The 13,066-nt window shown below is 41.4% G+C and overlaps 1 protein-coding gene across 7 annotated transcripts in view; it reads right to left on the minus strand.

Annotated features, from left to right (window-relative positions):
- ARHGAP12 (Rho GTPase activating protein 12) overlaps positions 1-13,066 on the minus strand; it is a 173,750-nt gene that overhangs the window by 37,999 nt on the left and 122,685 nt on the right. For all 7 annotated transcript variants that reach the window (XM_074984964.1, XM_074984963.1, XM_074984961.1 and 4 more), the window contains 3 exons: positions 12,367-12,441; positions 7,053-7,114; positions 1,091-1,172 (listed from right to left, as the gene is read on the minus strand). In XM_074984964.1, the coding sequence (XP_074841065.1) occupies positions 1,091-1,172; positions 7,053-7,114; positions 12,367-12,441 (219 nt within the window). The remainder of the gene's footprint in view (positions 1-1,090; positions 1,173-7,052; positions 7,115-12,366; positions 12,442-13,066) is intronic.

Consider the following 13,066-nt stretch of genomic DNA (forward strand, 5'->3'; position numbering starts at 1 on the left):
TGGAAGGCCTGTGGAAATTTTGAAATTTCTTTTGGACGCCACTGTGCCAGAGTAATAGCACTTGCCTTGCAAATACTGCTGCTAAAATTGTAATCTATTTACCTATTTAGAACATCAAACTCAATTTATTATTTTTAACTTGCGCTACATATATATTTTAAATGAGAACTTCAGTTACCATGTCTAAAATTGAATTTTGAGGTCAAGACATTTTTGAGATGAAACTGAACAGATGATCATTTTAACAACAACAGCTACTCAACTTGGGGTGGATATAAACTGGAAGAACTTGCACTCTCAGAAGATCCATAACAACTCTTACAAATTTGTTCTTCCAACGTAATAAACTGAGTTTAGTGTTGCCTTTATTATTTCATTTCATATATTTATTTCAAACTTACCTTGAAGTGTGAAAAATCTCTTCAAGCTACTAATTCATGAACCAAAACACATACACCAAACAGATCCAATTCAGAAATGCATTGGTGAGAAACATATCAAGAATACAATTGATCGGGAGCATCTTCTGCAGTGTGTTTTCTTTTTATTCACTTCTCACAAACTTGCAGAAAACTGAAAACCCTTTCTGATTTTCTAAATTAGTACTGGTAAGAATGAACCACAAGATTTACTGTAACATAGAAAAGAGTATGCAGGTAGGACCCATCTACTCTGACACTCCCGGGACCTGACTGGTGCCAAATGAGAGAATTTCCTGGACCACTGGATGTCAATATTGTCTAGCAGCATTACCAATGCGTCCACTGCTTACTGGGCTCTTAGAAGACACTGAAGGGTAAATTAGAGCTAAAGAACAAAACACAGAGCCAGGACTGGTGGCTGTAAACAAACTTTATGGGCCCATGGGAATCTTGGCCACACCCATGATAAGTGATTGTCTGACTAATTAAAATCATGCCAGACTACAGATGACGCCAAATGAGAGTGTGTCGGATTAGAGAGGTTAAACCTGTATTTGGTTTTCTTCTTAGCCCACATCACAGCTGACTGCTACTTAAAAATATTTTCCTCTTTATTGTGCTCAGTCTGATCCACATTTAAACAAAGTAAGATAAACTGAAGTGCTTACCCAACTGGTTCCAGTTCCTTGGGTTTTAGTAAATAATAATGATGAACCTTGTAATACTGCCCACCATGACATCCAGTTCTTTCTGCAATTAAAATACAGACATTGGTAGATAAAATTAAACTACTCATTTTGTCCCTCTCTGCTAGAATGCTGACCTGTGTGCTAGCACAATTCATTACACATAATGATATCAGTAAGTCTTTTGATTGCTACTATTATACAAGGTGTTAATTGCTCCAAGCTGGCCTTCAAAGTGTAAACAAAAAGTGCTATTTAGTAGTGAAAGCCATCAGTTTCACTAGAAGGAACACAGTATAGATATGACCTCAAAGAAGCTAATCTGGCACATTCAAATTGCAAGCTATTAAATAGGTTATGTCAAAGCACTGCATGGTAACGTAGTAGCATCCTTCAGTCTACGTAGACTGTCTCTCCCTGTGATTTGCTGCATCGACAAGGAAGTCAGGGGAAGGCCTTTCCATGCCCACCAGCAGGAGGGGTCCTAAATTCCCTGTTTGAATCCCCAGCTGTGTGGTCTGTGGTGCCGTGCTCAGCACCTGGGGTAAAGCACCTGAATACAATGCAGGCCACATTAGGGGCATATGGGAGTAACTCGGCACCCAGGACAGCACTGGGCCCAGCAGTGTCGTTACTGCCTGGTGCCTGCACAAGTGGTGCCCAGAGTTGGGCTGGTGCCATCTGTGACAATGCCGACATCAGCGCCAAGCCCACTGAAGGGGCTTCTGGGACAGTCGCACCTTCTGGAACAGGCACCCCCAATGATGCTGACAGCGTCACCCTTGGCCCCAGGGAGTGCCAAGTGCCCTAGCAGGGAGTCGCATGGCCTGTCCTTGCACTTCATGGACTGCCCATGGAGTCCAAAAGGGCCACTGCAGAGTGCCTTGAGAGGATGCCCGCCAACCCTCATCTGCAGGGTTACAGTTCTGGTGCTGGCGTCCGCTGCCATGCTACGATCTTGTGCTCCTGGCGAAGCTGGAGTAGTATGAGTCAGACTCTGATGCCAACAACTAGGGCAGTGCCATGGAGCACATGGTTTGCACTGGCTTGTGTTGCCCTTGTGCTGTATGATATGGCACGCTGAATGGGGTCACCATAGCTGGTCTGCATTGTGGAGGCTGGTCTGGTGCCAGGAATGGTGACGGTGCCATGAAGGATGACTCCTGCCCAGTGGTCTGAGTTGGCACCTGTGTCTGGGGTATTCCCTCTGTTGGTGATGAGGACTCACAGCGTGGTGTTGGTCCAGACCCCATGATCTGTAACAGGCCCTGTGCTGCAATGAATGCCTCCAGTGTTGACAGTAGCCTCGCAGAGTGTGAGCTCTCACCTCACACCGGCATCCATGCCTGCACTTCATGATCCAACTCACAGTGCACTCTGGCAGATGCCTTGAGGGTTGTCAGCTCTTTACCCTCTCTGGGAACTGGCCCCATTCATGCCTCTTTTTCTTCCGAGGCACCGGGGTCAGACTTCTGTGTTGTCTTGTAGTGTTAGGCGCCAATACCTGCTCCCGACGTTGGGAGCTTTCTGATGGCACCAATGGTGCCAGAGCACTCTGCACCGATGATACACTGCTCTGAGCTCCCACAAGGAAGATATCTGGGCACAAGGCCTCTTCCATCAATAGGACTTCTAAATGTTGTACTCTGTCCTTTAGAGTCCTAGCCTTGAAGGCCTTACAGATGAAGTAACGTTCACGAAGGTGTGCCCCACCAAGGCAACCCAAACAAGTCTTGTGTGGGTCACTCTTGGGCATCCGTTTTCCACCTTTTGAGCAGGTTTTGAAACTTGAAGAGCCATTGATCCCCTGGCACTGAAGCACCAAGAGGGGTTAAAGTCCCGCCTCAGCTCTCTGACAGCTAAGTGAAACTATTTACAAGTGATAAGAACTATTTAAACTAGTTACACTAACAATTACTAACTAATTTACAGGTGATGGCTATCAGCCAATGAAAAAAGAGAGAGCTCCAGCAACCAACAGTGTGGCGAGAAGGGGGTGGGTCAGGTGGTGCATATATGTGTCGCCATACAGGTACCATTCCAGGGTGCACTGTACCAACCTATGGCTACTGGCTTTGGCAAAAAGCTTCTGGCAACTAGGCATGCGCCAGCACACACCCAACTTGGAATACACATGAGCAGTCACTCGAAGAAGAAAGATAAATTCCACAAGTGGTTCATAACATCAGGCTACCCATACTACAACCTGTATATTTATTTATTTTTACAATTTAAGTGGGCATCTACGGCACTAACAAGGAGTCACAGACATTAGAGATGAAGACCATTACCAAGGTCAGAGATAAGAATAAGTGAGTACTCTGGAGTATATCATACCAACAATGCTAAAAGTGGCCAAATGGTTTATTTTAATATTGCAGCTTTTATTTTTAATAAAAGTTTAGTTTAACCCTTATCTCTAAAAAGAGAAATATTCTGAACCTCAACATGGCAGCCTTACCTATGCCCCAAATGGATAAATTACCAGGTCTACAGTACAGCTAGGATCTGTGCTCTGAGATCAATCCTCTGGTGGTCAGTTTAGTGGGTCTAGTAAAGACCTGCCAAATTGACTGCAGATTGCTCTCCAGTCTACCCCTGTACTCTACCCCCTGATGAGAAGAGTAAGGTAAATCAAATGGACAATTAGTCATGGTGACCCTCCTGGTAATTCTGCCTCAGATACACTGGCTCCAACTACTGTTGTTCACCTTAAGTTACACCTCTTAGGTTGATTTACTGCAGTAGTATAGACAGCCTACTCAACGTGAAATGCCTCCCTCCTCTTTACTCCAACACTTAACTGTTAATATTAAAACTGAACTCTTGTGCAACCACAACAATAGTGCAGTTACTACACAACAGCAAAACACACCTCACACTGGTATCTTTGAAAAGGCTTGTATGTTTATTTGGTTTTTAAGTGGAAACACAAGACAAAAGTAGCAGTCAAATTCATATCCATAAAAGAAATAATAGAAGCCAGGACGTTTCTTCTTCTGAGATATAGTACTAGACAATATAGGCTGAGGTAACAACTGAAGTTTCTTTCCCCTCTGGGGACAGCTACTGTTCAAGGGAATAAAGAACAATTAGTACAATGCTGTCTTCCATCATACTCCTTACCAATCAGTTTAATTGGTATTTGGAAATGAATAATGTGCACAATTACAACAAAAACTACTTAGACGAACCTGTGGCTCAATTAATACATACTTCATTAAATGTGATATTGTGAGGCTGTAGTAATTAACATACATTTTCAACCAAAGCAGGATCTTATCCAGAAACCTGACATACCATAGTCTATCTTATCAGAAGTCCAGGATGTTTAGTCCTCAAAGAAAATCACGTTTTGCTTTAGTTAAGTTAAACCCGTGAACCCCAAGTGGGGCATAGGTCATCCACAAGGCTCCTCCACCTGGTTCCATCTTGGGCAATGGCTTCAATCGGGCCCCATGAATATCTCAGTGCTTGTGCTTCCGTGACTGTAGATCTCCTCCATGTTATTCGGGGTCTTCCTCGGCTGCGTTTTTCCTGAGGATTCCATTTTAGGGCATGTCGAACAATGAGGGACGGGGGTTTCCTCAAGGTATGTCCCAGCCATCCCCATCTTCTTTTTATTTGGATCCCCACTGGCTCTTGGCCTGTTCATGTCCACAGATGTTCATTTGTGACTTTGTCTTGCCATCTTATTTGTAATATGTACCTCAGGCATCTATTCAAAAACTTCTGCAGTTTGTGTGTTGAGGACTTTGTGGTGTGCCATGATTCACAGGCATACAGCAGGACAGACTTTACATTTGAATTGAAGATTCTCAGCTTTGTTTCAACAGAGATGTTGTGTGATCTCCATACTGGCCACAGAGTTTGAAATGCTGCTGTGGCTTTGCCAATCCTGGATTTGATGTCTAGGTCAGTACCACCATCTTTATTCACAACACTACCTAGAAAAGTAAATTGTTCAACGTCTTCGAGGGTCTCTCCCCCTAAAGTGATGTTGTCTTGTTTAGTGTGGTTGACTCTCATAGTTCTAGTTTTACATCTACTGATTTTCAGGCCTGTCTTTGAGGCAGCGCTATCCAGTGTTGCAACTTTGCTGTCCATATGCTCATGCCGATGTGCCAGGAGAGCAATGTCATCAGCAAAAAATCGATATCCTTTAATTGATGAGAGAAGGTCCACTGAATACCTCTCTGGTGTCCGCTTGTTGTTTTTAGCATAATCCAATCCATAAGTATAAGGAAAAGGAATGGTGAGAGTAGACATCCCTGTCTCACACCTGTTCAGACAGTGAAAGATTCCGTCAGAGTGCCATTATGTACAACCTGGCAAATGGAGGGTTCGTAATTGGCTCGAATGAGATTAATGATCTTCTGGGGAATGCCAGGATACTGCAACAGTCTCCACAGTGTATTTCTGTCTACACTATCAAAGGCCTGTTCAAGGTCTATGAAAGTTAATTACAGTGGGGAGTTCCATTCCAATGACTGTTCTATGATGATCCTCAAGGTCGTTATCTGGTCTACACATGATCTCTCGCTCCGAAAACCAGCTTGTTTGTCCCTCAACAGCCTGTCAATCTCTGCTTTCATTCTCTCCAACTGGATCCTGTTAAAGACTTTTCCAGGAATAGACAGCAGAGAGATACCTCTCCAGTTTCTGCATTCATTCAAACTTCCTTTCTTGGGTATTTTAATTATATGTCCATGTTTCCAATCTCGTGGTATTTCCTCGGTGTCCCATATTCTGCCAAAGAGTTCGTACAGCATGTCTGTGGAAGTTTTAAGGTCCACCTTCACTGCTTCTGAGGGAATGCAGTCTGGCCCTGAAGCTTTTCCACTTTTCAGCAGAGAAATGGCCTTCCTTATCTCCTCCTTAGTTGGTCTATCTGTATTTACTGGTAGTGGTATTGGAGCTGAGGGTAAGTCTGGTGGATCTACTGGTGCTGGGCGGTTTAAGAGATCCTCGAAATGTTCTTTCCATTGAGTAAATTGTTCAGCTAGATTTGACAAGACTCTCCCATCCTTCTCTTCCACGGGATGACCTACTGTCCGTCTTGCACCTGTTAACTTCCTTGTGATATTACAGTTTTTAGATTCTTCTGGCCTACGGCTTGCTCGGCTTGTTGTGCTAGTGCTTCCACGAAGTTTTTTATCCCCTTTTTATACTTTTCTTCACTTCCTTGTTAGCTTCTGCATACAATCACAGTGCTCCTGCCTTGATAGCTCTGGTCTTGCTGCTGTTGACAACTGCCTTCTTGTCTCTTCTATCCTTTATCTTCCTTAGAGTCTCTGATGATATCCATTCTTTGTGTTGTCTTGTTCTTTTGCCCAGGATTTTCTCACAAGCTTCTTTCCATGCTGATTTAGAGCTTTCCCATACTTGCTCTACCGCTACATCTTCTTATCTTAGATCTCTAAGGACTGTATATCTGTTTAACAGTTCTAACTGGAATTGTGATTTTGTCATCTGATCTCTCAGGAGTTCTGTGTTATATCTCGGCCCTGGCCTGTTTACTTGCATGTGGTGCTTTTTCAGTTTCAGCCTGAACTTTGCTAAGACAAGGTGGTGGTCAGATCCCACATCCGCCCCTCTTCTTGCACGTGTATCTTGCATAGAACGTCTGAAGGTGCTGCTGATACAGATATGGTCAATTTGATTTGCTGTCCGGTGGTCTGGTGAAACCCGTGTTGCTTTATGGATTCTTTTGTGTGGAAAGATACTCCCACCAACCACTGATCGCAGCTGTGTTGCTTTGGGATAGGAAAAATGTCCCAAAAGAAAAAGAAGTGTTACAAAGTCTATCTAGAATAAAGAGGTTATGAAAATTGATGAAAAGTCCTACAATGAAAATCCTAATATTTGCTAATGCATATTTACTCTGATAAACAGAAATACACAGAATATAGGACCAAAGAGATATAATTAAGTGTAAACTTACCTAACTTTTTTCCCATTTTCTGTAATTTTTGTTACATTTAATAATCCATACTTCTCTTGACCCTATTGGATGGAATAAGACATTACATTCATGAACAAGGGCCTCTATATTCCAATTTGTTAGCAGAACCACCAAATAAGCATTTGGGAATAGAAATATCTTTAAAAATACGCATAGTGATGAAAACAAGTTGACAGAGGGAGGCTTATCATTACCACTCAAAAAGTGAGAAGCTGACTGTATTCAGAGTCCCATGTGCTCTGCTGCAAACTAATTTCTTTGACAGTTTGGTACAGAAGACTGAAAATTCTGTAACAGTGTTATTTTAAATTAATGTTTGTAAATCAAGATTGCTCTAACACACAGGTGACATAATGTGTGGCCCCTCTTACAATGATTGGGCTAAAGGAAAATCAGGCACCCTTAATGCTGAATTCTGTTGGTTAAGAAGAAACTTTTAAAAGCTATTTTTAAAGAGCGTAGTTTGCAGAGTCAGTAATTTTTTCCCTACTCATGTCTGTTTTAGTTTAAAAACCAAGAAGCGAAAAACTGTTTTAATGTCCTGCATATTATCATTCCCAGTGCATTTTTGTTAAAAAAAAAATAATAGAGAGAGAGAGAGAGAGAGAGAGAGAGAGAGAGAGAGAGACAGCACTCAGCCAGCTCCCTCCCTAGCCCCAGCCAATCCCACAGTTTGAGCTGTCTAAGTAGCAGCACAAAAAAAGCAGTGATCATTCCCCATGCAAATGCTTGAAGATTAAAACTATGAACTGCTTTGCTATGCTTTGTGAATTAAAACCCAAGAAATAACTGGTGAGTATCTGCATAAATCTATAGATTACTTCATGGCTCACTCACCACCCCACACAACGAAAGTGGTTTACAGGTGTTATAGAATTAAATATTTCCTGATGTATGCAACATTATGAACATATACGGGCATATTTTTTCAAATTCTTGGATGCAGTTAGGTGTAGCCATGTCAGGTCCAGGATATTAGCGGGACAAGATGTGTGAAGATCTTTTATTGGACCCACTTCTATTGGCAAAATAGACAATGTTTCAAATCACATACAACTCTTCTTTAAGTCTGGGAAGGGACTCCCAGTGTAACAGCAAAATGCAAGGTGCAGCAATAGATGTAAGGGATCATTCAAAGTACAGTTAACACCTCTGCAGTTTAAGACCCCCACTCTGTCCCAAAAAAAGGATTTATTGGGTTACAAATGATTGTAATAAGCCATAAATCTAGTGTCTCTGTTCAATTCATGGTTTTTAATGTTTAACAGAGTAATGAATGTAAAATCCCATGCCCATATGTTTAAAATGCTGTGAAGATTTCCTTTGAGGATGAGAACTGATAGGTCAAATATATGGCGACTGCTTTGTGAAAAGTACTCATCCACAGGTGAAAAGGTATTTTTATGTTTATCATTTTCCTGTAAGAGTTACTTGGGGAACACAGTGATTTTTTTGGTTTTCCCTACGCAGTTTTTGTTAGGGCATTCACTTCACTAGGTGAGATAAAACAGATAATTCTTGTACCACAGGTTCTCAACCAGGAGTAAGCACGCCTCTGGATATATACTAGTCTAGCATCTGTCCATTTCAGGGAGAATTTAAATGGATGGGTGATGGTAGTTTGAAGTTGTGGCTGAAATCTGAGGGAGTTTAAGCTATCTATTCAGAGGAAGATATCACCAGGTATATCATCAGTTTTGTGGTACATTTGTCCAGAAATTCTTCTTGAAGATGGCCTATGAAGAGAGGGCCATATTGGAAAGTCATCCTAGTGCCCATGGCAATTCCCATAATACAGTGTCTGCAAGTGTCAGATCAATGATCTATATGAAGTATATATGGCAATAATATTGGAAGTGCATCAAGAAATCAGCTTTGCACCCACTAGACATTTCTGTGCAATAGACACCAATGATCTCAGTGAGAAGGAAGACTCCAGAAGATATTAAGATATTATTTAATTAACTCAAAGTAGTGGAAAGTGAGTGCGCTAATTTATCAGAGAGGTAGCCATGTTCATCTGTAGCTTTGAGAACAAGAAGTCTTGTGGCACCTTAAAGTGATCTGCAACCCATCCTGAACAATGATCTTTCACTCTCACAGACCTTGAGAGGCAGGTCTGTCCTCGCCTATAGCCAGCCTGCCAACCTTAAACAAATCCTCACCAGCTAGTACAAATCACAAACCAGCGACTCTAGGCCTGGAACCATCCCCTGCAACAGTCCTCGCTGCCAACTGTGCTCACATATCTACACCAGTGACATCATCACAGAACCTAACACCAACTATGCCATCAGGGGCTCCTCTACCTGCACATCTACTAATATAAAATATGCCATCATGTGCGAGCAATGCCCCACTGCAATTTACACTGGCCAAACTGGACAGTTTCTCCATAAAAGAATAAATGGACATAAATCAGACATCAGGAACAGCAATGTACAGAAGCCTGTGGGGGAACACTTCAATCTCCCTGGACACTCAGTGGCAGATTTAAGGGTGACAGTTCTGAAACAAAAAAATTTCAAAAAATCAAATGGAGAGAGAAATCTCCAAGCTGCAATTCATCTGGACATTTGTTGGGAGACCAATACATCAGCACACAGACAATCCAGGAAGTTTTTGGAGAATGTTGGGGATAACTTCTTGGTACAAGTGCTGAAGGAACTGACCATACTAGGGTGCATTAGGAGGAGCATTTCAAGCAGATCTAGAGAAGTAGTTATTCCTCTTTATTCAGCACTGGTGAGGCCACATCTGGAATACTGTGTCCAGTTTTGGGCCCCTCAGTATAAAAAGGATGTGGATTTGCTGGAGCAGGTTCAGCAAAGGGCAACAAAAATGATTAAGGGGCTGGAGCACAAGACCTATGAGGATAGGCTGAGGGATTTGGGCTTGTCTAGTTTACAGAAGAGAAGACTTAGAGGTGACTTAATAGCAGCCTTCAACTTCCTGAAGGGGAGCTCTAAAAAGGAGGGTGAGACACTGTTCTCAGTAGTGTCAGATGGCAGAACAAGGAGTAATGGTCTAAAGTTGAAGAGGGAAAGGTGTAGGGTAGATATTGAGAAAAACTACTTCACCAGGGGGGTGGTGAAGCATTGGAATGCATTGCCTAGAGAGGTGGTAAATTCCCCATTCCTTGAGGTTTTTAAGTCCTGGCTGGACAAGGTCCTGGCTGGGATGACTTAGTGGGGGCTGATCCTGCTTGAAGCAGGGGGATGGACTAGATGACCTCCTGAGGTCCCTTCCAGCCCTGTGATTCTGTGATTTGCAAATTTGACTCTATTAACCATGGATTAAACAGAGACTGGGAGTGGCTCGCAGCTTACAAAGGCAGTTTCTCTGCTCTGGGTGCTAATATCTCTCCATTAGATGATGACAAAGGTTCACATCCTCCTGTCTGATCTGACTTGTTTTTTCCTCTTTTGATAAGTGCTGTTGATACTGGGCCATTTCCACCTTGCTGAATAGACCTTGTCAGCTCTGGCCCTCCCTCTTACTGGGACCCCACTTTTTAAATACCCCTCGGAAACCACCACTCATGCATCTGATGAAGCAGGTCTTTGCCCATGAAAGCTCATGCTCCTAAATATCTGTTTGTCTATAAGGTGCCACAAGACTTCTTGTGCTGCTAATTTAGTTTCTCATTCAAAAAGGGATGGGAGAGGTTTTGTGTGGATGTTTAAAAGCAATGGCAAAACAATGGGGTGAAAAAACAGAGTTTGCTGGAGAGGCAGATTTTTTCTGTTGTCTAGACCAGTAGAAAATTTATATAAAATATATTTTAACCATTCAAACATTGTGCCATATTTAAATACAATGAATAAAATAAGAAGTAATGTTGTCTTAGTGCACAAGTAAATAAATAGTTCAATTTGCTTGTGGGGCAGTGAGGGGAAGCTAGTATATTAAGAGCAACTACCTACTTTGTTATGTGTAGCAATATGAACATTCATAAATACAAAACAGCTCATTGTAAATAAACTATGGAATCATTAATACATGCATTGGGTGCACAGAGATGAGACTGAAAACAAACAGCCTTAAACCTCCCAAGACTATTACTAATGACCATTACACATGCTTGAATGCTACCACAATATGGCTTTTCAATTTTAAAAAAGGAAATCCCAATTACTTTTCCCAATCCAGCATTATGTTATATAGTTTCTAAAAACAAAAACAAAAAAAAAAACAAACAAGAATTTAAATTTAATCAAAAGCCAAAACTTAAATAGTCAGGACAGAGTTTAAAAGTTGCACAGATCAACACAAAGCTAGCTGAATTCAAGTTCTTTCCAATAGTTGAAGTATTGTTAGACCAGAATGCAAACTAATGAATTACATTCCCACAATTTCTGTTTCTTTCTAGAAGGACACCAGTGGTAGCAGGAAGCTCAGAAATAACAGCTGTAATGAACTATTACAGTCTACCAACAGTAGGACGTGCTTCATGCTTTTGACCTGTCAGTGTCAGCTGAACACAAATAATGAAGATTTCCCTTTGAAATGCTAAATAACTTGCCATACGTTATTATTCCACAAGCGAGTCCTAACTAAATACTCTGGGGGAAAAATGTTAGCAGCTGAAGAAAGTCTTCTTATTCCTCACAGTCACCCTATGAAGAAAGTATTGTTTGCATTTCACATCTAAGCATGTTAAAATCTCAAACAGTAGGGCTGGGACTACACTAGCAAGTTGTTTTGAAAGATCCCCTGGGGCATCTTACACACAAAAAAAATTCTTTTGAAAGTAAATCAAACGAATTCAGCACTGGTTTCAAAAGCGCTCTTCCATTCCTGTTTCAGGAAGAACGCCTTCTTTCAAAAGCTTATTTTGAAAGAAAACACGTGTTGATGCTCCACAGGGTCCTTCTTTTGAAAGAGCAGTCCTCATGGCACCTGATTTTTTTGATCCCTGGCCCGTTCTTTTGAAAGAGCAGGAGCTGTGTGGATGCTCTCTTTTGAAAGAGCAGATCACTCTTGATCTGCTTTTTTGTGTGTGGACGCAATCTCTTGAAAGCAATGCGTTTGGAACAGATCTTCTGGAAGGGTTTCTTTCAAAAGACCTCTGTAGTGTAGATGTAGCCTAGGTGTAGGAGAAAAGGGAAACCATGCAACATTTTCTTTCCCCACAATATTGGGCAGAATCTAGATCCTAATGCCGGCCAATTGAGATAAGACGTTTCTTATGATCGTTATGTAACTTTAAGCACAGAGATTTGCTGTCTTAATCTCATGCAGCTGTTACCTAGCATTTACATATCTATTGTGAGACAACTTGCATACTGACTGTGGCTTGATGCTTTGGTGAGGAGGGAGAGGACTCATTCTCTGGACAGTTAGGCTTTGAAGCAGCTGGATATTCCTTGAAGAAAAAGAGATAAGCAAACAGTTATTCTCTTTCCTACAATTCTTAATAATGCCAATCCTGGAAAGAACAAACATTAGCCATCTTACAGTCTCATTCCTGGATTACCAATGGTTTTCTGAAGCATAAGTAACATACTGAATACTGACACTGATATTATATGTTTACTCAGCAGGATCACGTAGCTCATTTACAGAATCCAAACAAACTGAATTAATAGGGACATGTTCACTGAAAAGGAAGAGTAATACCATTTTCACCATGCTGTGTTAGTTTACAAGGATGATTTCACACACTTTAATAAATGCATTATTTTTGTATGCTGGTTTTAAAAATTACCTGCGTTGTAAAAAGATAAATCACGTTCTGAATTCCATTGCGTTCCGGGTTTCTACTAGAAATATTAGGCATTAGGCAAGAAAGAGTTAGAGGACCTACATCTTTGCTTGCTTATGTATATACAAATGCAAAATTACTTTAACTTGGATAATTATTGCACAGATTTTGCTACATATTCTAAAGTAACCTTAGGTAAAGTTTTTTTTTATAGCCATCAGTGGCTAAAAGTTTCTGAAAAAGAGTGTAAGACAGTCAGGTTTGCTGAACTAGATATTAATTGTGC

This window comes from Carettochelys insculpta, chromosome 2 (genome assembly GCF_033958435.1).
Source record: "Carettochelys insculpta isolate YL-2023 chromosome 2, ASM3395843v1, whole genome shotgun sequence".
In the NCBI taxonomy this organism is placed as follows: domain Eukaryota; kingdom Metazoa; phylum Chordata; order Testudines; family Carettochelyidae; genus Carettochelys; species Carettochelys insculpta.